General features: G+C 45.9%; 1 protein-coding gene across 1 annotated transcript in view; it reads right to left on the minus strand.

The window, feature by feature from the left end:
• GRID1 (glutamate ionotropic receptor delta type subunit 1) overlaps positions 1–27,342 on the minus strand; it is a 900,473-nt gene that overhangs the window by 56,641 nt on the left and 816,490 nt on the right. Inside the window, exon 13 of the mRNA XM_075559162.1 lies at positions 1,534–1,729. Coding sequence (XP_075415277.1) covers positions 1,534–1,729 — 196 coding nt within the window. The remainder of the gene's footprint in view (positions 1–1,533; positions 1,730–27,342) is intronic.

The following is a 27,342-nucleotide window of genomic DNA, read 5'->3' on the forward strand; positions in this document are numbered from 1 at the left end:
CTGAGGAACTGTTTCATCATGAAGAAAAGGGCATGTACCTTCGTTGCCACAAATCATTTCTCCAGCTGCTCCTTTGCTTCTGACTGCCTTCTTCATTATACCCAGGCCATTACCACATAGCCTTGGACGGAGAGCATGTGAGCACGTATGAACATGTGTGGGCATGTGGGTGTGTGCTGTTTCCATGTATGTGCAAGAATATATCTGCCTGAATGTGTATGTGCATGCGAACAAATGTGTTCATGTGTATAGGTGAATGTTACATGTCTGTGAATGTAAGATGGTGTGTGGGTGTGCATGAGGTCCATAAGTGAGTGTGTTAGTGTGTGTCACTGAATGTCAAGTGAGCACGTGTGAGTGAATGGGGCTGACTATAGGAATGCACACATAAACACGTGTACGAGGATGGAAAGTCTGTGAACGTGTAAGTGTGTGTGTGTGTGTGTGTGTGTGTGTGTGTGTGTGTTTGTGCACGTGAGCATGCACATGCACAAAGGCCACAGGGTTGCAATTGATGGGTAGGGACTGAATAGGAAGCAGAATGGCCAGCCAGCCTTCTCAGAGAAACATAGCTCTAACCATGCAGCTGCACCATTTTCTGGAATTGTCCACAGATGGCCTCAGAGACAGAAGCCATTACCCATGGGGTCGAGGGGTCACTGAAGAGAAAAGCAATAAGGAAAGTCTATGACTGTCTTTAGCCCACCCTTTTCTTCCCCAAAGGCCTTGGGGAACAAATGCCAAAACCCTCATCCCAAACTCAAGCAGTCTACAAGTCCTCAAGTAACAAGGAGTTGGTCCCCAAACTTCTGCTGCCCATCTGTGAAATGGAATGATCATGCTTACTCCCCATCATGGAGAGAAACTAGCCCAAATCAATAGTGTCTGACATACTGTCATGACATGCTGCCCTTCCTCCACCCTTCTCTCACCAGCCCCCGCCTTGCTCCACCCTCTCCTCCTACACTTGTTCACAATACCTACCAACTCCATTCTGGGCTTATGTCTTGAGCATCCTCCCTACGCACCCTTCTCCAGCGCCCAGTGCCACAGACCCACCCACTGGCTGAGCCTTGTCCAGTGCTTCCCACAGGAGGCATGGAGGCCCCCTCACCCTGGCCCCAGTTTCTCACCCTCTCACAAGCCCCCACCCCCTCACCCTTCATTTCTCACCCATCACTCTACATCAGCATGTGCTGGGGTGGCCTCAGAGTGGACATGCTCCTCTCTGAAGCAAACCTAGAGAGCTTTGGAACAGCTAGGCCCATGGCCTGGGCTCATTCTGCCTGGTATTAGCTTACCATCTACACCGGAAGAACATGGAAAACACGTACCACATAGCCCCTCTGTGTCTGGTACTGAGAATGGGGTCGTCACCTGAGCGATCCCCATGTCTCCATTGTGGCTCTCCTGCCTTGACATCACCCCTGTCTGCAGAGCTGGAGGAGGCTTCAGAGGTGACTCCTGCCTCAGGGAGCATGCCGCCTCTACCCCGTCCTTGTCTTTCACTAGCCCAGTGTCCCTTCCACCTACCTTCCGAATGCCTTCTGAGGGATTCGACACGCAGTTGTCAGCCCCGCCGTTCTTGCTGATGGTCCGCCAGAGCTCCGCAAACGTGCTGTCCTGTTCCAGGGGGTTGGTGCCCTTGGCGCGGAAATACTCATACACAGCAGAGTCCCGGACCGTGCCATAGGAAAGGTCCACTTGTTTGGACAGGTCCTGGAATGTCCTGGGAGGCAGAAAGACAGCAAAATGTTGGTCCATGCTGCGCAACCACATTGTAGCGGCCCCTCCTACAAGGCCACCTTGCCTTGCCCACCAGGCACCTTCCTTCCCAATCTCCAGGGAGCTGACTCCAGCCTCGTGAGCACGCCAGATGATGAACTCATGCGATCACAATAACACTTTCTCATCACAGACGCACTAAATAAAACCAAGTCCTATGTAGAGCTTGGGAGATAATGAGGTCAGATGGTTAACTTCAAAGAGCTTGTAGATTAATAGAGGAAGTCGATCTATAAACAGATCATTACAGTATAAAGCAGGGAAAAAATGAGAGGCCATCCCTGAATGCCTCCCACAAGAGCAAGGAAAAAATAAAGAGGAACACATTGGGGAGATTCATGATGATGCTCCTGGGATTCTTGCCCCTCGGGACCAGCGTGGGGCAGGTATGTTCAAGGGCTGTACCCCCTCCCGAGCCTACAGCAGTTCTGCAGCTGTACTCGGTGTGTGCCTGGAAATGTCATCCCTACCAAGTCTGTGTGTTAAGAAAACAAAGAAACCAGAATTTGTTAACAACACTAATTGAATGTTGAATGTTTTAACTAATTTACAAGATGCCATATGGGTCACCCCAAAGGACCTATGTTTTGTGAGCTCTTGTCCACTGAGGAGAGGCGGGTGACAGTGGCCAGGTCCATGTTGGAAGGAGGGATGCCCTGGGGAAGTCTCATCAGCATCCCAAGAGCCCTTTGGGAAAGGAGGACATGGTCAGGCCAGGGAGGGTCTCCTTCTCCTGTGACTCACCCACAGCGATGTCCATTCAGGCCCTGCTACCAGCCCAGACCCAGAGCTCAGTTCAATATATTACAGATGAAAGGAAACATCAAATAACACATTCCATGAAGAAATCTTTCTAATTATTGTTCATTATTTATATCTCATTGAAGCAAGATGTTCTTTCGCTTGAAGGCCCCTAGGGTTGTAACTCCGTGGTAATTTGCTGGTAATGAAAGGAGGGGGATCCTTTCTCCCCGTGTTTTTATTTTTCTCATGGTGATACAAACAAACACAAGGCATTGATGAATGGGAAACATTGGAATGAATTACACAATTGATTCTAAATACTCAACTGCTCTAAATTACTGCAGTTTCGACGAATATGGAGTGAATGTTCAACAACTGGGTAGCTCAGAACGACTGTCTCAGCCCCACATTTGAAATGGAAATTCCTTCTCTCTTGGGACTCCTTCACATCTGTGCCCATGTTCAGAGGCTCAGGGAATATTTCCCTAAGATGGAAGTCATCCGGATGTTTCTGGTTTCAACCTGTTTCTGCTCCACTATCACTCACGGCCCTCACCTTCCAGTGCCACCAACAGCTTCCCATGCCTGCCTCACCCTTTCCCCCTGGCCTCCATATATTCCATGGACACCCGCCTGAGCTGAGGGCTCTCACCCATCTCAGATGTAGACCCTCTCCTTTTGCAAAGGTGTCCCAGGTGAATCACATGGCAACACCCAGTAGGTGTTGCTGTCACATTTCAGGGCTGCTGTTGTCAAGTGCTGTACATTCAGTTATGATGACGTGCATGGCAGAACCAAATACTATCGGAGCCGACCCATCCTCACGATTGCTCTTATGTCTGAGCCACTGTGTCAGTCCATCTTGGTGAGCATCCTCTTCACTTTCCTGACCCCTGCACTTTGCTAAGCATGATGCTCTTTCACCGGGACTGGTCTCTGCTGATATGTCCAAAGGACATAGGAGATGTCTTGCCATCTTTGCCTCAAAGGAACATTTTGAGTGTTCTCCTTTCTTCCAAGATAAGTCCGTGTGAGTGAAGGCAAACCTCCTTGGAGGTCTGAGAAGGAGAGCCTGGCTACAGCAATCAAGCTGGGAGTACACAGGGCAAGGAGGGACGTGACCTCCAAAGGAACATGGAAAGGACCAAACCTCCCTAGTAGACAAACTGCCTGTGAACTATACTGGAAACTGACTTCCCCGGGAGTTACAAAGCACAGAGCGAGAAAAGCAGACACGGAAGACTGTCTCTCACAGCACAGCCCTGAGTTGCCCCTCTGAGTCGAGATTCACTCATTAAGCCTCACTTGGCAAGCCTGAACACTTCCCATCTTTGTCCCTGCCCCACATCCTTATCTGCTGCCTATCTCTTCACTCTGCTTTTGATCATGTTTCCCAACCCAAACCAACCCACCGCCCCCCAGGTGATTCTGAGCCACGGTGACCCTGCAGGACGGGGGAGAAGTGCCCCCTGAGAGCAGCTGGTGATGTCAAGCCGCAGCCTTGGGGATCGCAGCCAGTGTGGAACCACATCGCCAGGGCTCCTCCTGGATAGTGTGTAGGGTCGGGGTACTCCCAGGGGACAGCTTCTTCTCCAAGTTTTTGTTTATTTTTAATTAGTCTTTAATTTCAGAGCAGCGTCGGTTTATACAGACAATGAAGAAAGTACAGAGTTACATATGCTTTCCTCCCCCCTCTACACACTGCTTCTCCTATTATGAACATATTTCATCGGTGTGGTACCTTTGTTACAACTGATGAATCAATATGGCGCTATTGTTGCTATTAACTAACATAGAGTTTTAAATAGGGTTCACACTCCGGATTGTACAGTCCTATGGGTTTTGACAAATGCATGATGTCAGGTGCCTATCATGATAGTACCATGCAGAAGGTTGTTGTTAATAAGCCCAGCAAACATGTTAATCCATCTTGTTAAGAGTCTTCTGCTTTCTTGCTGCCAAGCATAATGTCTGCTCCAGGGATGAGTCTCTCCTGATCCCATGCCCAAAGTACCTGAGATAATGCATCCCCATGCTTGCTTGCTTTTAAGGAACACTAGGGCTGGATTTCTTCCAAGACAAGCACGTCAGGGATTTGGGGAGGCCAGGGCACTTTCCATAGTCTTTGCACCATAATGCAAATGACAAATTCCAATGTCTCAAATATGACCTACTACTATGGGTTTTGTGTTTGGTTTTTTTGGGGGGGGTTAAGGGGGGAGGTCAAGTGGATCTGTGCCTGTGAACCTTCTGCCCTGATTGTAGGGATCCACCCTTGATTTTCCTATGAGAATATCAGAGTCTCACAAAAGGCCTTCATGAGAGTCTGTTGCCTCTCAGAGCTCCCCCGTTGCCATAACGTTGATGACAACCCATAATAACTCTAGAGGACAGAGCAGAAGTGACCCTGTGAGTTTCTGAGACTGTGTAACCTTTCATGAGAGTAGAAAACCTTATCTATCACTCTCAGCTAAGCTGGTGGTTTCAAACTGCTGACCTTGCAGTCGGTCAACCCACAGTGTAACCCACTAAACCACTGACACTCTGCCTCTCAGAACAGCTGCCTCCAATTCAGCATGCACCACCTGAAAGTCCCGCCCTGACTCCTTCAGTTGTGCCCAAGGAGGGTGTCTAGGATTCTTAGTACCACTGAAAGAAATGTTCAAGAAGTGGATGGCATTAACACGGAGAGCGCTCTTCTCGCACAGTTCAGCAGGTTCTACATCTGAGTTTCGAGCGCTGACTGTTGTGGAAGGCACTCTCTCTGCCTCTTCTTATTCTAGGAGGGCCCCAGTACAGTGGTTCTGGTCCAAAAGATGTACTCTCCTCTAGGCTCTATTTTCTTGATTGTTTAACCCCTTTGACATATCAAAATTAATGTATTCAAAATATAATGGAATCTGTAGATAGAATCCTAATTCATTAATATAACTGCTACTAATCATGCCCCCATTAGCATGTAAAGAAGACCAAAATCCTCACAACGGAGCCACTAGGTAACATCCTGATAAATGGAGCCAAGATTGAAGTTGTCAAGGATTTTGTCTTACATGGATGCATATCAATGCTCATGGAAGCTCCCATCAAGAGATCAAAACACATGTCATGCTGCGTTAGGTAAATCTGCAGCACAAGACCTCTTTAGAGTATTGAAAAGCAAGGATATTTCTCTGAGGACTAGGGTGTGCCTGACAAGTTGTAGTCTTTTCCATCTCCTCATATGCATGTGAAAGTTGGCCATTGAATAAGGAAGACTGAAGATGAATCAATGCATTTGAATGATGGTGCCGGAGAAGGATATTGAAAGTACTATGGACTGCTCACAGGACAAACAGATCTGTCTCGGGAAAAGTACAGCCAGAGTGCTCCTTAGAGGCAAGGATGGCAAGACTTTGTCTTACAAACTTGGACACAGGAGAGAACAGTGTCTGGAAGAGGGCTTCATGCTTGGCAAAGTGACGGGGCAGCAAATGAGAGAAAGGCCTTGAACATGATAGAATGGCACCAAGACTACAGCCACGGGCTCAGGCATAGGAACAATTGGAAGGTTGGTGCAGGACTGTCCTGCGTTTCGCTCTGTTGTGCATAGTGTCGCCATGTGTCGGAACCAAGTAAATGGCACTTACCACCACCACCAACATCAGAGATTAGACTTTACAACACATAGGATAACCACAGCGGATCAAAACATGGAGTATAACTTCTTAATACTGAGGGTCAGGACCTAGACAAATGGAAACCTATTTGTGGGAGGAAACCATCCATTCCATAATAGATGGTTCACTCAGCTAGGCACCCTTCCACACCACATTTTTCCAAAAATCAATCTTACTGGAAGGTGGCTTCAAAAAATGGTATTCCAGGAAGAAGTCCAAGGTGCACTGAAAGCATTAGTCAAAAACAAGACTCCAGGAGTTGGTGGAATCCCAATGCAAAGGTGCCGACAGCTGAGGAAGCCCTAGAAACACTCATTCACCTATGCCAGGAAATTTGGAAGATGGCTCCTGGCCAACTGACTGGATGAGATACAAATGTTTACCAATTCCATAGGAACATCAACCAAGAGAATGCCCAAATAAGACAATAGCGTTAATATCAGATGCAAGTAAAATTTTGATGAAGATCATCCAATAATGGTTGCAGCAGGACATTGACAGGGAGCTGCCAGATACCAGAAACATATTTACTTGTATTTAATTGATTCATCACAGGCATTTGACTGTGTGGACCATATCAAGTAATGGATAGCCTTGAGAAGAATGCTAACTTTAGAACTCTTAATTGTGCTCATGAAGAATTTGTACAACAATCAAAATGCAGTTGTGCAAACAGAAAAATAAAATAAAGTAATAATAACATAATTTATCAATGGGCCACAAGGAAGGGAGATGGGCAGAGGGAGGGAGGGAAAGAAGACAAGCTGATACCAAGGGCTCAAATAGAAAGTAAACATTAAGAAAATAATGATGGCAACATACAGACAAATATGCTTGATACAATCGGTGTATGGAATGTTTTAAAAGCTGTAAGAGTACCTCCCCTTAAAATGATTTTAAAGATAAGTAAAATAAAAAGAAGTATGGGTTAAGGTTGTCTTCTCACAATATTTATTCAATCTGTATGCTGAGCAAATATTCACAGAAGCTGGATTATATTAAAAAGAATGATGAGGGCAATGAATGTAAAAAATGTGCTTGACACAATGGATGTACGTATGGATTGTGATAAGAGTTGTATGAGCCCCCAATAAAATTATTTTAAAAAATAACAAAGAAGACTGCGGCACTAGGATTTGGGGAAGGGTTATTTATTAACAAACTGTCATATGCAGATGACACAACTTTGCTTGTTAAAAGTGAAAAAGACTTGAAGCACTTGCTGATAAAGATCAAGGACTGCAGCCTTCAGTATTGATTACAACTCAATGTCAAGAAAACCATAGTCCTCACAAGTGGACCAATAGATAATGTGATAAACGAAGAAAAGGCTGAAGTTGTCAAGGATGTCATCCGACTTGGAAACACAATCAGTGCTCATTGAGCAGCAGTTGAGCGATCAAACAATACATGCACACCCTGCGCTAATCTGCTGCACAAGATCTCTCTAAAGTATTGAACAGCAAAGATGTTACTGTGAGACGAAGGCGCGCCTGACCCAAGTCATGGTATCGCCTTCTTTTCTACTGTTATAATTTCATTGGCATATAGTTCACATATCACACAACTCAGTCATTCAATGATAATACTAGGATGCTTCAACCTTCACCACAATCCACTGCAAACATTTTCTTCTTTCTTGTGCTCATTTTTGTTTGCCTCCCATCTCCCCACCCCCCTAGGTAATTACACCCCTAGGTAACTATTAATCCAGGAACTGATGCCATTGATTTATCTATGCTGGATTTCTATAGAGAAAAAAAGTGAATAAACAAGCAAACATCCACAACAAAAAACTAAAATGACAAAATAGGGAAAAAATATCATTTAGTCAGAAAGCAAAAAATATTAAAAGCTGGAACAAAATTGAAATGAGTGAAAAGGGGGATCAAATGATAAGATATTACATTTTAATCTGTGTCTGCCGTAATTGACTTTACGGTGCTCTCTAACAGATAGCAGGCTATTTACATCTGTAGACTCTACGGTCAGAGGCTCACCCCTCTTGATGACCATGCAAATGGACTTTAGGTTCCCACTATCCTCCATAGCCTTCTGCAAACTGGGTGCTCAGGATTTAAGCTCTGGTATCACTCCCTCCTCTGATTTTGGATTTTTAAATCTATAATCCTATGGTCACAAATGCTGATATGCTTCTTCCCTGTGCATGTAGTTGACTGCTTATTTAGAAACAAAAATTTAAGATCCTAGGTGCTATTCCTTTTGAAAGTGGGCTCTAGTGAATTTCTTCAGCCATGGTCTTTTCAGTTTCCTGGTGTGCACGCGGAAGTTGGACACTGAATAACAAAGCCTAAAGAAGAAGTGATGCGTTGGAATTATGCTGCTGGTGAAGAATATTGGAAGTGCCACGGACTGACTGCCAGAAGAATAAACAAACCCCTCTCTGAAGAAGTACAGTCAGAATGTTACTTAGGGGCAAGGATGCCAAGACTTGGTCTACTGTATTGGGACATGCTATTGGGAGAGATCGGTCCCTAGAGAAGAACATCATACTTAGTAAAGTGGTGGAGCAACAACAAAGAAGGAGGTCTTCAAGGAGATGGACGGACACAGTGGTTACAACATTGAGCTCAGATGTAAGAGCAGCGATAAGGATGACACAGGCCCAGCTAGTGCCTCTTTCTGTTTCACACAGCGTCTCTGTGAGTTGAGGCTGACTTGACAGTACCTAACAACTAGAGCCATCGGAGACACTTTCTAAAACCTCATGGGAAAAATGTAATTAAAAACGGATTTTTCCCCATGAACTTTTTGAAAATTCATTGTATGTCTGAGATACCTTTTTATTATCAAAGAGATAAATATGTTTAAACATGAGAAAAATCAATCGTATAAAATTTGTAAATACATCTTGGCATGTCACAGAACTATTTGTGTTAGCGGTGGAGATAAATCCACTTCCAATAGGAGCATAATCAGGACATGGACAATATACGAACAACAGAATCTAACACCTGCCAGGATGCCACAGCTGTGAGTCTGGGAAATCTAAATCCCAAAGTCCGACCATTCCTTAAGGAGAGCAGTATAGGAGTCTGACCTGGAAGTCACCAGAGGATGAAGTATTCATGCTCCTACCTTGAAGATGCAGCCCGTGGTAGCTTCACCATCATCACACAACCTCTCATACCTAGCTCAACAACAAACAATGCAGCACAACTCAGCTGGGATTGCTGGGTGAGCTGTCCACAGCCTGTTTACTGATGACCAACTTTTCTGTTCAGTTGCTCCCTCAGGCCTCCTCCCAGGAGGTCTCCTACGTGGACTTCTGTACCTGTTTCCTTTTCTTCTATCAGAATGGAACCCCCAAAATCGACGGGACATCAGGGAGAGGCTGGACCACTCCCAGATGTCCTCAGCCTTTGTTATCTGAAATGTTTCATGTTTTAATTCACCCCTTTACTCATTAAAAACAAAAGTGCATCCCTTATTTGTGTCAGGAACTGTCCTAGTTCTAGGGATATTGCGTCAATAGCACAACGTCCCTGCTCTTGTGCACTTTGTTGTTGTTGTTAGGTGCCATGAGTCGGGCCCAACCCATAGCAACCCACTCTAAACCAGAATGAAACAACACCCCGACCTGCCCCATCTCACAGTCGTTCTTATCTCTGATCCTGCTACTGCAGCCACTGTGTCAATCCAACTTGTCAAGAGGGTCTTCTTCTTGTCCACTGCCCCCCTGCTTTACCAAGCATGACATTCTTCTCCAGGGACTGGTCCCTCCTGATAAAATGTCCAAAATACACGAGACAAAGTTTCACCATCCTTGCCTCTAAGGAGCATTCTGGCTGTTCTTCCAAGATAGATTTCCTTTTCACTTTGGTATTCAATGGTACTTTCAATATTCGCCACCAACACCAACTATGGTTCACATGCATTTGTTAGTTTGTTTGTTGGTTTGTTTATTTAAAATAACTTGATTGGGGTTTTTACAGCTCTTATCACAGTCCATACACCCATCCATTGTGTCAAGCACATTTGTACATGTTGCCATCATCATTTTCAAAACATTTTCTTTCTACTTGAACCCTTGATATCTGCTACTCATTTCCCCTTCCCCACTCCCTCTCCTTCATGAACTCTTGATAATTTATAACTTTTTTTTCATATCTTACACCGACTGCTGTCTCCCTTCACCCACTCTGTAATACATATAGGAATAAACATTGGAGAAATAGCGATGAGACTTTAAAAATGCATATTCTATAAAATTTGCATTTAAGATGCAGTAAAGAAAAGTGCAAACTGAATTTTGAACTGGAACTATTTATAGGCTTTTAAAATGCATTCTCCCTTATTATTATTATTTTAAAATTCTACTTACAAATTTTAAACTTATTTTTCTATATGTGTATCTATATAAAATAGGCCTGAAAAACAATCTCAAGGAGAAAGCAATAGGATCAATGGTCCCAGGGGACATGGGAGAGAGGATACAGGGGAAATGGAGGAGACCAACAAACCCAGGGACAAAGGAACCTCAAAGGATCTAAAATTGAAGATGAGGAGGGTGTAGAACACTTTGTGGGGTTTGATCAATTATAATGTAACAGAGAGGAATTACTGAGAGCTGAATGAAGGGTGAACATGATAGTGAGGAAGGAACAAAGTAAAAGGAAATAGAAGAAAGTACTAGGAGGCAAAAGCTATATGAAAAGGTATACATATAAGCATGTACATATGTAAATATATTAATATATAAGGATTGGGGTATTGGTCTACGTACATATGTTTATATGCTAAAATATTAAGGTAGCAGATGGACTTTGGGCCTCTACTTGTCTTCCTTGTTCTAATAACCTGGCACTGTGGGATACCTTCCTGACACCATCACTGAAGAGAAAATGTGTGCATAAGCAAATGTGTTGAAGAAAGCTGATGGTGCCTGGCTACTAAAAGATACAGTGCCTGGAGTCTTAAAGGCTTGAAGCTAAACAAGTGACTATCTAGCAGGGAAGCAACAAAGCACACGTGAATGATGCACAGCAGTTTGTGTGATCACAAGGTATTGGTGAGATCATGTATCAGAAGATCAAAAACAAACAATTACATCGATGTGAAGGAGAAGGGGTGGAATAGAGACCCCAAATCTCTCTATAGTCTATTGGACATCCCCTCACAGAGGGGTCACATGAAAGGGACAATTCAGCCAGGGTGCAATATAGCCCCAAAAAGACATATAACATTCCTCTGGTTCGTTAATGCTTCCTCCCCTCATCGTGATGCCAGTTTTACCTCACAAAGTCTTCTAGACCAGAGTATGTGCATTGGTAGAGATAAGAGCTTTTGACACATGGAAGCCAGGACAAATAAATCCCTCAGAAAGAGTACCTGGAATAGCAATGCCATGATGGGAGGGGGAGGGAGGAAGGAGGAGAAAGGAGGAACCCATAACAATGATGGATGTACAAAACCCTCCCCCATCCCCCCCAGAGGGACAAACAACAGAAATGTGGGTGAAAGGATACAGTGGATGGTGTTAGATATGATATATATAATATCTATCTAATATCTATGTAGATATGACATATATATTATATATATAACTTTTCAAGGGCTCACGGGGGTGGGTAGGTGGGAGGGGGGGGGGAAATAGGAGCCGATACTAAGGGCTCAAGTGGAAAGATAATGTTTTGAAAATGATAATGGCAACATATGTACAAGTGTGCTTAGTATAATTGATTTATGGATTTTTATATCTGTAAGAGCTCCCAATAAAATGATTAAAATTTTTTTTAAAAACCATAAAACAACAAAAAATTCCAACTGGATTATTTAAAATCATTATGTTGCCTGTGGGGCAATTTGGGGCTTGGGAACTTTGTGCTTAGCTCTTATCTCACCTGCATTTCTAAAATCTCTGCCTGGGCTAACCCATTTAGGCATCTAAGATCCATCTGGAGAAAGGAAGTCTCTCTCCCAGGCCACACCAAATACGTACCCAGCCAGCCACAAGTAGCCACCAGCACCCCCCACTTCGATGTGGGTGGGACACGGGTATTTTCATGCCAAAGGCAGAATAAGCATGCACCCCCAGTGAACCCCAGACTGCCTCAGACCTTCAGAGCCAGTCAAAAGCAAGCTTCCCATGCCCGGTAAGGTGGGGGTTTCCTTCCTGAATACAGCTTCTGCTTTGGTTCACATGAGGCTAGTGTCCAGGCCCACAGCTGACCAGGGATATCAGAAATAAGAAACCGAAAGAAAGGTGTGAACGTATGCATTTATGATTTGTCAAAAAGCCTAGACCTGTAAACAGGTGGGGCCCAGAAGGAGACATTCGAGGACGGAGCTGTGAATATCATCTGCATCAGGTTGTGACACTGTGGCCCAGGTGCTGTGCAGGGCCCACCATGGGGCAAATGTCCAATGTCTGCACTGCACCATCACTAAGTCCGACTGGGGCCTTAGTATGCCATCATCGAAGAGGGGAGCCTGGAAAGCTTTCCGCCCCTCTCCTCTGCTAGCCGTACTCACTTCCTGCCCGCTCAGCTCCCCAGCCTTCCCTCGGGCTGATGATTTGGCCAACCTTCCTGTGCTTCCTTGATGGCGCTAAACTGCCACCCCCTTGAGAAATCGGCACAGCTGTCACCTGGGGCAGGAGAGTTTCCAAACACATCTCCAGGCCTCACCTACACATTCTGACGTTTATCTCAGAATAGTTCACATGCCTGTTGACGTGCCTCCCTGCTTTGACATGGGCTCTGCATATCTCTTAGCTTGCGATGCCCTATGATCTGCAGACAACAAACAGGTGCTATGTCATGCTTTTTGCTTTAAGGTAGTTTTCTATCCAGGCGGTGCTTTTAATGAAATGGCTAAAGATAGCCAGGAAGAGCCCAGGCTGGGACCATCATGGCGACTGTTCTAATTGTAGACTCCTGACCACTAGCCTCCAGTGGATCCTGGAAGCCTGACCATCTTCTACCTTTCCAAATCAATGCTCTCTCTGTGTTAATCTGGGTACTTTAGAGAAACAAATCCACAGAAACTCATGTATAAGAATGAGTTTTATATCAAGAAAACATCCCAACCCAGTGCTGCCCAAGCCCAGAAGTCCAACATTAACCCATTAACCCATATGTCCAACACCAATCCACAAAGTCCTCCCCCATCTCACAAAACAGACGCAATGATGCCGACTGCAGGAGGAAAGCCGAGTCAGTGAATGTGTAAGCATCTCAGTGCTGGCAAGGGTCTCCATATGGCTGCTCCAGCACCCAGGGCTGCATCGGGGTAGGTCCATATGGCTCCTCCTCAGGGATGTTTTGCAGGAAGTGAGCCTTGCCAGCTAAAGCAGGAAACTGGACTAAGGCAGCTGCACCCTGGTGTGACCATCACAAAGCAAGAGAACCAAGAACTAGAAAGGCGAGGCTTACTGAGCCATTTATCTCTCTGCCCTTCAATTAACCCCAGATGAGTTTATCGGCCAGGTTGGCACAATAAACTAACTATCTCACCCTTCCATTCATTTTACAAGGTGACTTGTAAATGGATCCGCTTTTCATTGCCTAAGGAGGTAAAGAATAATCGTAGAGAAATTTCCATAATTCCGAAAACCTTTTCTGTAAAACCACTAAGGACCTGCTTACCTTCCTTTAAAATACTACATCTTTCCTTTCTTCCATTTCTGTCTGGCTACCTATTCCCTTCTTAGATTACAGATACTGTTGCCTTATCAAATACATTGTTCTTCCAACTGTTGTCTCCCCTAGATAAAAAGAATGCTTCTTATATGAATAATTTGCATCAGCATAAACCTTCATTTAACTGGATTATATAAAGTTATATATGTGACGTATATCGGTGCATGTATACTTTAAAACTACATGGCCCTCTCATGTCCATGTCCATCCCAATTATTCTTCAGGAAGGTCATCCATGACTTTCTTCCTATTTTTCGTGAAAATACTTCATCAGGCTCTCTTCCCACAACTGAACCCAAACGATTATTCTAATGGCCACTGCTGAGATTGCAAAGAAAACGGTTAAATCTCCATCATCATGTTACATCACACACACACATACACCCCTGTTCATCCAGCCTTTCCTGACGACCTTCCCTTACTTGGTTACCTCGATACCACTAGACCTTCGTTATCCCCTCCACTGACCTGTCCTTTATCAGTTTCCTTTTCTTGTTCGTCTTCTTCTCAGACTGTACCCTGGAATCCTAGCACTCATTCAACATACGTGTTCTCTGGTCACACCCCTTCTGCAGTGATGGCATCAAGTCCATCAGCTGTAGCTCCATCTACTCATTGGTGACTCCAAGCTCAACTCACTGATAAACTCTGGGATGTCTAACGCGTCCCCAGAGTAAACTTGTTCAAATCCAAACTCTTGAATTGCCAACTTTCCCCCACACCACCAAAACAGCTCTTATGCTTGCTGCTTGTGACACAGATTGCTGAGCACAAAACTCCTTTTTGCATTTCTAAAATACAATTTAATTATATATGATCAATTATAATACAGTATAGATACAGTATCTGATGATACAGTATCTGATGATCTCACCACGGACCATTCTCAACTGTATATAGATACTTAAAAAGTCTCCCACTAACCCCAGTGCTTTACCTTTAACCTTTGCAGTATACATTTTGAATAGCCAGTAGAGTTATACCCCAAACTGGTAAAAATCTAAGTCAGATCACATTACTTTATTGTTCAAATCCTCATGGCTTCCATTTCTCAAAGAATACACTTTATGCTTCCGTGGTCGGAAGGGTCTATGTGAATGGGACCCACAACCTCTGTCCTCAACACACCGTCTTTGAGCCTCTACCTTGGTGTGTCTGCAGTTACTTCCTCTCAGCCTGATACAGGCTTCTCTTAGATATCTAATTGGCTCACTCCTTGAGCTTCTTGGGTCTCTGATCATATGTCACCTTTTCCGTGAGCACTTTGCTGACAACCCTATATGAAATACCATCCCTTTAAATTATACAATAAAAATAAAGAGAGATATTCCAGCCTGACATATATAACTGTTTCATGTCAGTTCTCCCCCTTGAATGGGACTCAGTAGTTCTGTTTATTGTTATTATTGATGCCTACAAATAAGGTGACCAACAATCCCAGTTTGTGTGGGGCTGATGGATTTCCTTGGGCATGGGACTTTTAGTGCTAACACTGGGGATTTTTAGGCAAACTAGAGCTACTTTTACATTCTAGTCATAAAAGTACCTGGCATATAGTAGACATTCTAATAAATTCTAGTTATGATGTGGCAGTTTGTGAGCTGCTGTGATCATCAATATTTAAAATATATGGGGCACCAGTGGTGGGCAGGTCACAGCAGAACTTCCAGACTAAGACAGATTAAGAAGAGAGGCCTGGTGATGTACTTCTGAAAAAAATTTGTGAAAACTATGATCTACCATAAAAGGCGGTTTAAGACCCTTCCATCCTCTAAACAATGATTAACACACACCCCATTCCATACCTCCTGATAGCTGGGGACCCCATCTGGCCCTTTTGAGGGGAAAGGAAACTTGTCTAGTCCTTGGGTTCAAAAGCCCACAAGACCTGAGGTCAAATCCCATTCTGGAGGTGGAGCGAAGATGAAACAAATTAGGCTCTCCACGCTCTCCCTCTATAACTAAGACCCAAGAAACCAAGTGAAACACAGAGACACGACAGTTGTGAAACTTGATATTTAAATAAAAGGTAGATTAAACACTAATTAGGAATAGAAACTAAACAAAAGCTGTCAAGAAGGAGAACTGTGGAAGGGGCGCCTTGTACCTTGGCCTGGTCAAGAGCAGCCAGGCTGACTTGTGGCAAGCCACTTTGGGGGTAGGCTACCTAGAAAGGCAGTGTCACTGAACCCTCCGTGAGACTGAGGGACAGGGAAGTGTGAGGTTAAACCCAGGGAACAGAACATGAGCTAGAGCTAAGGAAGGGAAGAGCAGGTGAATAATTGCTGGGAACCGACAAAGTTGTGAGCAGCCATATCAGTTACAAGTATTGGTCTCTGCATGTCTGGAGACAAAAACAAAATCAAATACTGAAGGAAACAATTGACCCAAAGAACTAATGTCTCATGTGAACCTCCACTACCTTGAGACCAGAAAAAACTGGATGGTACCCAGTCACCACTATCGACCACTCAGAGCTGAATCATTATAGAAAGTTCTATACAGAATGGGAAGAGGAAAATAAAGAATTAAAAATTCAAAAGCATAAAAAGCACCAGAATTAGTTTTCTGAAAGAAATTGATTGAACTCTTGAGCTGTGGCCCTACGACGCCCTTCAAGCCTGGAATGAACCTACCAAGGGGGTAAGGGGATCAATTTTCAGTGAAATAGTACGATAGATAATACCAGGAAAGAAAGTTTACCTCGGTGCAGGCAACTGCATGAGATCAAAAGGTGGCACTAGCCCAAAGACAATGTTCAGAGGGCCCAAAGGGGCAGAAAGAAGACAAATGGAAACGGAGAAGCCAGGGAGAACACGTGGAAGGTGCTGTGACCTTGGGGAGGTTCGTTACCAGTCTCATAAACAAAATGTGTACAAATTCTTTATGGAAAATGAATTTCCCCTGTAAACTTGGACCCAAACTACATAAAACGCTCAACAACAAAGCATCACCGCACACCGTGCTATCCTCTTGTTGTGAACATCATCCAGAGGACCCCTCCCTCACCAGAGGTGGAGATTACGTCTGATTATTCAAGAAGCGTCAGGAAAGAGGAGAGGGCGCCTCCCTGAGGTGGAATAGCACAAAGGTTGCTCAAATACCCTCGAACAATTGTGGGAACTGCATAGTAGTTGCGGTAGCTGTACAGGAACTGACGTAATGGCAACTAAAACAATCTATCATCTATCTACCTCTGTCTGTTGACAAAAGTCATGTACGGGTGTATCAGCTCGTCTCTTGCTTTCGAAATGCCTAGGTTTCATGCTCTGTTGAGAACAGCAGGGCCTTGGTCTGCCCAGCATCCTTTCAGGAGAAGAGGCGCCCTGGAGCCCTGCTGGCGTCATGGATTACCTGCTGGGCTGCTAACTTCACGGTTGGCATTTGAACCACCAACTGTTCTCCGAAGGACAGATGAGGCTTTCCACTTCCTTACAGATCGACAGTCTTGGAAACCCACAGGGGCAGTTCTACTCTGTCTTATAGGGGCCACTGTGTGTTGGAAATCACTTGATGGCAGTGGGTTTGGTTTTGGTAAGTCTTCTTCAGGGAGGCGAGCAGCAATAGCTTCAGATGCTTACATCAAATACCTTTGTCTCTGGGCCAGAGGGCAGAACTCTGTGGGTCAGAGCCATCCCAAGAGCATCAATGAGGTGCCCAGTATTGCCTTGTCTCCCCAGGCTCCTTTCTCAGGGTCCTAAAACGGTAAGGTCCTGCTCTCTTCTAGGACCAGTTGAAACCAGCATTGGCCAAGAGCATGTTTCAGGTCCCACCAATCTGAGTAGAAGCCATCTGCTTCCCACTGGCTTTCTGTTATATCTGTACTTGGTGGGAGTCTGGCACAGGCAGCCCTGCCAGCCGGCAATGCCAAGAACACAGCGGCTGGCTCCCAGCTCAAGCTACCAGCAAATATTTGTTGCTACGAATCAATACAAAAGCAGAATACACCATTAACTTTGAATATATCAGCACAGGGCCTCTTCATCCATTATAAGGTTGTCATTAATGTGGCTGAAATGCAAATCATAGCAACAAGCCTTTGAAAGGCTGTGAAGGTGCCTTCCCTGTTTGCTGCAGCATCTGGCACCTCCCTGCACTCTGGAGAAACAACCGCAGTCTCGGCTCTCACGGATGGCTTTCATTTTCACCCTCACCCTTACCTTGCCCGTCTTCTTTTCAGATGTCTGAACGAGCTCCTAGAAGATGTCAGACTCCCCGGCAGCGGATTGATGTGTTAGAAGAAATCTCACGCTACCTTCCAACACTCTGTTAGACTTGATTTGGATTGCTTCGTTTTGGCCATAACTCTTTGTGTTCCCACTTTACAGATGACAAAGCCAAGGCTCATGGAGATTGAGCAATTTATGTAAAGCGACAAAAACAGTGTTCACTCACAGGTTGCTTGACAAACAACAACAGCCCAGAAATACTAGTGGCATCTGATACTGGCATGGAATAAGCCATAGGCAAGTTGAAGGAATTAACAAGCTGATTAAAAAATCACAAATATCATGCAAGAGAGTTTACAAGACTGAAGCATAGGTCGTTGTAGGTATATTGGCTGAACCTCCTCCAGCTTGACAGATGAGGGCTTCTTGTGAGGGTAGGGGGAGAACGTTAGCACGGAAGCCATTGAGACTGAAGAGGAGAAAACCGACAAACAGAATAAAAGAGGTTCTGACAAAGGAAACAGTGATTTCAAGTCATGGATTTTTGTGCGACAGCAAAGCCTTCTGGGAACTACAGTTCACTAGGTTGTAGTCAAAGTGACCAAGGATTGAGGAGCACCAAGGATAGGTTGGTGAGGACAATTCCCTGAGAGGAGAATGATAATGGAGCTTTAGTAAATGCAAAAAAGGATGACACAACGCTGAGCAACAGGTGCTCCATCACAATCTCAGGAGCAAGAGTCAAGGGAGATGACCCAATGGGCACACCTGCATATACTGAGTAGTGGGTGTGGCTTCCCTAGACAGCACCTGATATATGCTTTCCTGTGAGGTCCTGAGGATCAGTGGGGTGAGTATATGTGTGTGTTCAGACATATGTCCATGCACACATGTGTATGCATCTTCAGAAATTGGTGCACACATGAATGCGCACAGTGAGGGCAGAGCAGCGTGGGAGTAATGTGAGGCTCCCAGGGCAGTAAGAAGAGCACCAGAAGGGGGAGGGGATGTGGCTAGACACTCACACTAGAGCTGCCTTTGACCTGACAGAGTTGACCATAAAAGAAAAGCGATGGGCTTGTCAGGGCTGGATGGTGTCCCCCTAGGAGACAAATCTGCACTGTGGAGAATTGCACCCAAACAGCTGGTGTAGAACTGAGAGCACGCTGAGATCTCCGCCAGATGGAAATTAGGGATCTGACAAAGCAACCAAGCAGGCTCAGGCTCTTTCCTGGGGGACAACTGGAGAGAAAACACTAGCAAGGGAAGCTGTTACCTAGCAATACAAACCAGGTGTCATCAAGCTACTAGATAAGAGCAGGACGAAAGAAGTCTGCAGACAAATCACACTCACGTGATCTAGACATTGATAGAGAGGGAATAAGAGAAGGGAAGAGGGGCATGCTCTATTATTTATGAGGCTGGTATGGATCCAGGGGATAGGTGGGGGAAGTCCTCTTTTGTGCCAAGTGTTCTATATCAGTTGACTTATTTAATCTTCAAAGTCATTCCGTGTCATGCTATCCTCCCCAGCTTAGAGATGAAGTAGTCCTGAAGTCTTTCATAGCCAAAAAAAAAAAAAAGAAAGAAAGAAAGAACCAGGGTCAAGTTGAACTCAGGGGTCGGCTGGATGGCCACACTCTTCCAGACCTGCCTTTCTCAACCTCCTGAGAGATTGATCTTCCTGAGACAGCTCCCAGTAAAGGTTATGTCTGTTCCCTGGGCTGATCAGTTGCAGCTGAGTTATTCTTGGACAGAAAGCCCTTGTCGAGCTATTAGCAACATCAAGTGTCAGACACATCTCTGCAGGAGTCTTGGGAGCTAAAAAGTCTCAAACTAGCAGCCTCTTTAGCTGGTGACAGAGAGGCCGTTGACTGTATTTCCTGGGGGCTCCTCCGGGGGCTGCTTGTGCTTTGTCCAGAGAAGTAAGATCTACGGCTGCTGCAGCAGGATCCTGGAAACCCTAAGCGTGGCCTCAGCTTTTGTTTTCTACAACTATTCATCTGATTGATTTCGTAGGAGCCTGGGTGGTGCTGTCAGGTAAACGTTGATTGCTAACCGCCAGGCCAGTAGTTCAAACCCGTCATCTGCCCCATGGAGGCGAGATGTAAAGATTTACATCTGCTCCTGTGAAGATTTACAAAGCCTGGGAAACCCTGTCTGAACAGTGACCAGGAATCAGAATCAACTCGATGGCAGTGGGTTTGGGTTTTTGTTTTACTGACTTTTTAAAAAAGGTTTGGATGAGGTAGACACTTGGATACTGTCCGTGGCCTGTCATAGACTATTTGGTGACAAGAAAACAGCCATCAAAATCACAGCTGTTTGGGAATGGCACAGCCATGCCTACGGTGGCCTGAGGTGGCAAAGAAGGACATTAGCATCCCAAACCATCCAGACCACGTGCCACGTGTTAGTGAAGGTAGACCTTCGCTACCTCCTCCTCATGGCACCGGGAGGAAGCTGTCACGATGACAGGGTGAAGAAGTAAAACGAATGTACCCCTTCATTAGAGACTCACACCCGCTGACCCAAGACCTCCAAACAACCGGAAGCGTCAGTGCAGGCGCTGGCCCAGCACACTAGTCCAGCTTCAAAGGCAGGCTCTAGGCCATGACCTCCCGCCATGCAGGAGCTAATCATGGAAATGATGCAGTCTGATGCTAATGCCGCCCAGCTGGGAGGTCAGGGCAAGGGTCTGGCCCTTTGCTCAAGGGACATAATGGTCCTGGCACCCATCTTGGAGTGACAATGCAGGGTAGGGGTTAGGCACTTGGGCACCAGAATCACTGACTTTGCATGTCACGCTGGTGTTCTAACTGAGTGGTGTGGGCAAGCTATCGAACCTCTCTCTCTCTAGCGTCTGTTCCCATTCCCGAGTCTATACAGCAATGCAGTGAATTCATGCAGGCAAAGCATTCAGAATAGTGCTGGTCCCTGGAGAAAGTTCAGTCCATGCCAGCTATTGTAACAGACCTCAGTTTCCCTCCACATTAAATGAGAGAATCGCACTGTGCCAGTGGCTACACACTGCCTCTCTGCAGGATGGACTCAAAAGTGACTGATGTGTTGACTGCGGTGTTTGTTTATTCCTAATGTGAATGCTTTTTATCTAGGCGTGTGATTTGTGATACCTTCAAGGCCTGCACTCCGTGGGGCCTTCGGCCTAGCCTTCCACACATTCAAATTATCTGCTTGGCCTGCGAGCACAGGAGATTGAAGTCCCATGACAAGATGCTCTCTCATGCTGTGAAGTTTTATAATTTTATGGACTGGGCTGGAACTAAAAAAGATTATCTTCTTTAGGATCCACTTTTCCCACAAAACAGCTCTGTGGACTCAGCAGGCCTGTTTTCTGTGCGAAGTGGAATCTCATTTTGCAGTCTCCCTCGGGTCTCCCAGGACCGTGGGGAGATCTCGCAGAGAACAGACCTCTAGTAATTAAAATTCAGCGTGTCTTGATTCCAGCGGCCCAGTGAATGCTGGGTGCTTGCAGCTGCCTCCCAGGAAGCAGGGGCCCCGAGAGCTTGTCGCTGAGTCGCAGCAAGGCCACAGCCACACCATGCCCAACGGAGCAAAGCAAATGAACTACCTTCGAAGGCAACTGTGCTTGCTGCTGCGGCCTTCTTTGACTCTCTACAACATAATAGCACCCCTGCTTGCCTGGTAGTGAAATCCAACCCACGAAGCTAGCCAAGAACCTAACTCCAACCCAAACCCTTCGCAGTGGGGCCACAGGACTCTCATGAGGACGATGGATGGAAAAATTTCCGAGGAGGCTGCCTGCCTTCTTCAAGAGGAACGGGCGGTGTGTGGGAATCCTCAGAGGGCTGTGTGATTTTGAAACGTGCTCCTGAGCCTGATGTGCTGCCTTATCACCCTCCCTTAAGACACAAGGCTCTCCTGGAGGGTACCCGTGTTGCTTCCTGCACAGGGTGTCCGGCAGGCAGGAGGAACACATCTTGGGAGTCAGGCGTGCAGTATAGGACCAGGCTGGGTCAACATCTTGGCCCACGGTCACGGCACCACTCAATAAATGTCCTGTTTGATTTTCCAGGTGAGGGAATGATGGGTAAGCCACACGGCTCTTCTCCGGCATCGTCTGCGGAGTTGTCTCCCTGTCTCCTCTAGTCACAAGCCCTTCCCTGGGCGTGGGAGATGGCAAGGCTGTCTGAGAAAGCAAGAAGAGACCCTGGGCATGTTTGACCAGACAGGTTGGAAAAGGCTCAAGCAAGTAGATGGTTGTCTCAAGGAGAGTGACTGTTTGAAAAAAGGCCGGAGGTAGGAAAAGGAATGTCAAGAAGAAATGATCCAGCAATCGAACCAACCAAGCAACCAACTAACCAACCAACCAACTAACCAACCAACTAACCAACCCATAGCCACAGAGTGGACTCCAACTACAGGAATCATCTGTCAGGTTTCTGAGTCTCTGCAACACTTTCATCTTTCTCCCATAGGGAGTTTGAACTGCCAACCTGGTGGTTACCCAACAGTGCCAAGCATCCTATGGAAGCAGAAAGTCTCATCTTCCTCCTGAGGAATGGTGCATGGCTTCGAACTGCTGACCCTGCAGTAAGCAGCCCAAAGTATAACCCACTTTGGCTGAGCAGAGTTCCCATCAGAGCTAGCAAAGAAGCCCATCCCCTTCCAATGCACCTCTCTCTCTCTCCAGCTTCACCCCTGCATTTCCCTCACCCCTGCTGCCACCTCCGTGTCTACATGTCCATGAGAGATGGGGTCCTCTCTCTTCCCAAATGCAGGACTCATCTCCCAGGGAAGACAACACACCCTCCTCCTCTGCCCCAAGTGAGCCATGGACAGCCAGGGGCCTGTAAAGGCTGACGACTCAGTAAGGAAAGCAGAGCTGCATCCTGTATTGCAGAAGCACACCGCCTTGCAATATGCATAAAAGCAATTCCCGGCCAGTTTGGGATGCTGTCCATGTCCTCCGATATTCAGAATCTGAACAGGGGGCTCCTCTAGATAAAAGCTGCATGGCTCTCCTGCTCTCTGGATGAAGGTACCATTCCCTCCTCAACCCTTTAGGCTTTGCAGGACCTTCTTATGATGAGTCCTTCATGGGCTGCCCAGATTGCATGTGCTTCCCACACCCACAGTGTTTCCTCTCACCATCGCTTCCTCTCTGTTGCATGGGGCACTTCTTCCTCAACTTGCAGTGAGCTCTGCCCACTTCAAGCCTGGGTTACACATTACTAACAGGGGATTCAGGTAAGATATGTGCTCTGAAAATCACAGATACTTCAAGTCACCTGCCACACTGTCCTGGACTGTCACCTGGCACAGTGCACACTGCATTGTCACCCATCACACCTTCCTGTGCCATCTTACCCGCCACGCTGTACCATCCAAAGTTGCCTGTCAGTGGACGGTGTAAACTATGATGATAAAAATAATTTATAAATTACCAAGGGTTCATGAGGGTGGGAGGTGGAGTGGAAAAAGAGGTGCTGATACCAAGGGCTCAAGTAAAAAAAATAATTTGGAAATGATGACGGCAACATGTGGACAAATGTGCTCAATACAATTGATGAATGGATTATTATAAGAGCTATCCGAGCCCCCAATAAAATGATTTACTAAATTTAAAAACAAAATCATAGTTGCCTGTCCAACTACCCTGTACTGAGTTATCTGTCACTCTGGACTGTACTGAGGCCTATGTCATGCTGTCCTGTACGGATCCATCTGTCACTGCTCTGAACTGAGTTACCTGACACACCTGTCTGCCCCAAGCTACTTGTTACACGATAGCATAGCAAGTCACCTGTCATTTCTCTGCACCAAGTCTCTGACCCACCTGTGACTCTCACCTGCCACATGCCACTCCGTGAAGAGGGTGGCAACATGTTCCAACTCCACCCACCTTCCTAATTTCAAATTTCTCTCTCTCTAAAGTCGACACAGTACATAAAATGACCTATTGCTTGTTTTTTAAAAAAGGTAGCTAATAACTGAAATAAATGAGTTGTTATATACGACTGAGTCAATTCTGACTCATAACAATTCTATAAAACAGAGGAGGACTGTCCTATCGAGTCAGGCTATACACACACACACACACACACACATACACATATATATGCTATACATTTTGATAGACTAAGATTTCCAGGTTTAAAGCGTAGACGTTTTTGTTAGCAGTCATGTGTTTAGCCAATGTACTTGCAGGACTGCAAACAAGTCCTGGGGAAGTCTGGCTTGGCTTTGCAGAGTGGGAACAGCACGTTCTCACTGGGGCATGGAGGATGAACCACTGAACACATGCATCACTTAACCTGCACAGAGGATGAGCCACTGAACACATGTGTCACTTAATCTGCACAGAGAATGAGCCACTGAACACATGTGTCACTTAACCTGCACAGAGGATGAGCCAATGAACACATGCATCACTTAACCTGCAGAAAGACATGGGCCCTACCAGAATGAAGAAACCGGCTTCCCTCTGGTATGAAATCATCCACCATGGCATACTACCGAGAGAAAGGATGGAGAGCAGTCACTTGAACTTGAACTCAGTGTGCACCAGAACAAGAACACAGAGAGGTAAAGATGCCCATGATGGAATCCCTCTGCCAGTGGCATAGACTTTTTGCCCCATGTAGTTAGCCTGAGAACCAGCAGGCAAGAGCCCCCGGCACGCAGAGCCATGCTGGCTACAGGAAGCCCACGATGGAGTCTCTTGGTGGTGCAAATCGTACTGTCCTCAGTTACTAACCAAATATCTGGTGGTTCAAGTCCAGCCAGAGGCAATTCCGAAGAATGGCCTGTCAAACTATTTCTGAACTATACTTCATAAAAAGGAAGGACAGAAAGAAAGAAAAATCCCATTCAGCAAATTCTGCTCTGGTACACGTGTGGTTCACAGGAGTTGGATTCAACTAGAGGGCAGCTGAGAACACAGTGTGTTGTGCACCATGCAAAATCCTTGTCAAGCCCCGCAAAGTAAGCACAGACATCCCCATTTGACTCAGAGGAAACAAAGGCATGGTGAGTAGGTGACTTGTCTGTGACATGGAAAATACATTCTTTCCAGCTCATGTTAACCGTACGTGTGACAGTAGAATTTGCAGCATGGGATTTTTCTTTTTATTTAAGCACGGTTTCTGTCCAGTAGTACTGAACACCAAACACACTGCTCACAGAGATAGAATATTGCTTACATTTCAATCCCTACAACGATACTGTTTTGTATTTCTCACAACCCCTCAATGTATTTTTTTTTTAAAATCATCCTCTGTGGCCTGGTAATGCTTGTTCAGTATCCCAGCCAACCTAAGCTAGGCTTGAAGAGTTCAAATGATGAACTTACCCTCCTACCTGAGAGCTGAGCTCTGAGCCACAGCCAGGAGTTCTTCATAATGGTGATCATAATGCGCAGAGAATCTGAGGCTTCATCCCCTCCCCCCTCCCCCACCCCACCACATCCCTGGGGAAAGAAAAAACAGCAGTCCTCAGAGATCCGTCCTCTCTTAACTTAGAAACTTTCAGCTTCACTACATGATTATTCAACTAAGCGATGCCGGTTGGAGAAAAGTTGGGGGTTAGGAATTCACAGTCTTCCTCTGAAGCCTGACTCAGCTGCATACCCATTGTGTGGGTCAGCTCTCTGCCTGGGCTGTCTCATCTGCAGTCAGAGCTTCAGGTGGTCAAAAGGCAAGGTTACAATGTATGCAGTGCTTGTTTGGCGTTCTGCAATAATGTTGCAGTTACTAGCACAGGGTAATTCCTCAATACCGAAAAATCTCTGTTGATGCCATCCATCTGACAAGAGCTATGATTCCTAATAGTGTTGTTTCCTGAGGCAAGTTCTCTGTGGGGGTCAGGTGAAGCTTGGATGAGAGAGATTGCCCTGCCTTCCTTCTCTAGGAGCCCGCCCCTTTCCCCCCCGCTAAGCAAAGCCAACCAGCGGGGGAGTTACACTGGGACAGTGGTCAGCCCCCCTCACACCTTGGAGATTCCGGGTTGGGTGAAGGGCAAAGGCTCCAGGGTACAAGATCTAAAGCCCTTGAACGAACCCTGAACTGGGTTCAGCCACTCTCACTCTTTTCTCCTTCCACGAGCCTAAAGGGTTAACCCTGTAATGAAAGCATGGGATTCCAATTCTTCTGATATTAATTAAAGTGAAACCGCAGATGGTGTTTAATAACAACTTAGTCCCAATGGGTTCCGGGCACTTTACCTAAATCAAACATATCATAAAGTTGGCATGAGGCTCGCACAACCAGCCCGGCCACATCTGGCCAGGGACACATGTCCTCACCTACAGTGAGAGCAACAAACCGTCTCTATTACTTATGCAGATGCGGCTTTAAATTGCTTGACAGTCGGATATGCTCCCCACCCCCTCCTGGAGCCAAAAATAAAGGAGTATTGATTGCAAAGATTAATAACACAGCCCAAGGAGGAAAATGGTGCAAAACACCTTTTTTTCTCTCCCTTGGAGATATAAATGCCTGCCACCCCTGCAACCTAATTTTGTCACCCAGCACACGGGAGTGTATTAATTAAAGTGACACTGAGGACAGGAAAATCTACGCTCTTGAGGTGGTGGTGGGAAATGCATAAATATGCATCCCCAGGCTGCCTGCGGAAAGAGGCCTGCTGCCAGGCATGATCAGCATAATCCACCGAGGTGGGCGAGCAGCGCACACACAGCCCACCTTTGGAGGTCAAGGCTCTCACTCTGGCGAATGTTTCTCAACACGTTTCTGAAATATTTCTCAAGTACGAAGATCAACTATCTAGTACCCCACCTCCTTCATCAAGAACTGGACCATCGCCAGGCCTTTATTGAGGTCCCGACATGTCCAGGAGGGTAGTTAAGACTTGATGAGCATCTACTGTGCACACGTCTGCACTAGACTGAACTATGGAACAGTGTGCAGTACTCTGAGCCCCGCCTAGGAGCGGTCACAGCCCGTCTTGCCGGAAATGTTCCCCCTGTTCTCAGAGGAAAAGCAGCAGGGAACTGCCACATGTTGGGGTGGTCATTATTAGGTAATAGAGTGTAACAGGATGGCAGACACATCCCACATCAGATGTAAACATTGCTGAACTACAAGATGGTGCTCTAAGGGGGAGGGGCTTTCAGCACCAAACCAGCCCTTCCTGGCCAAAGCAGAGAGAGGGGAATGAAACAAAGCAAGAGAGATAAACAAGAGAGATCCCTTTCTGGCTCTGAACAGAAGAACATGTGATTATAACAAGGTGTGTGTATGTGCATGTGTGTTAGATGTGACTGTGTGTGTGCATGTGCCTTAGGTGTGGAGTTTGGTGGGAGACTGAAAAATACCTGCT

The sequence above is a fragment of the Tenrec ecaudatus genome, chromosome 10 (genome assembly GCF_050624435.1).
Source record: "Tenrec ecaudatus isolate mTenEca1 chromosome 10, mTenEca1.hap1, whole genome shotgun sequence".
NCBI classification, from domain to species: domain Eukaryota; kingdom Metazoa; phylum Chordata; class Mammalia; order Afrosoricida; family Tenrecidae; genus Tenrec; species Tenrec ecaudatus.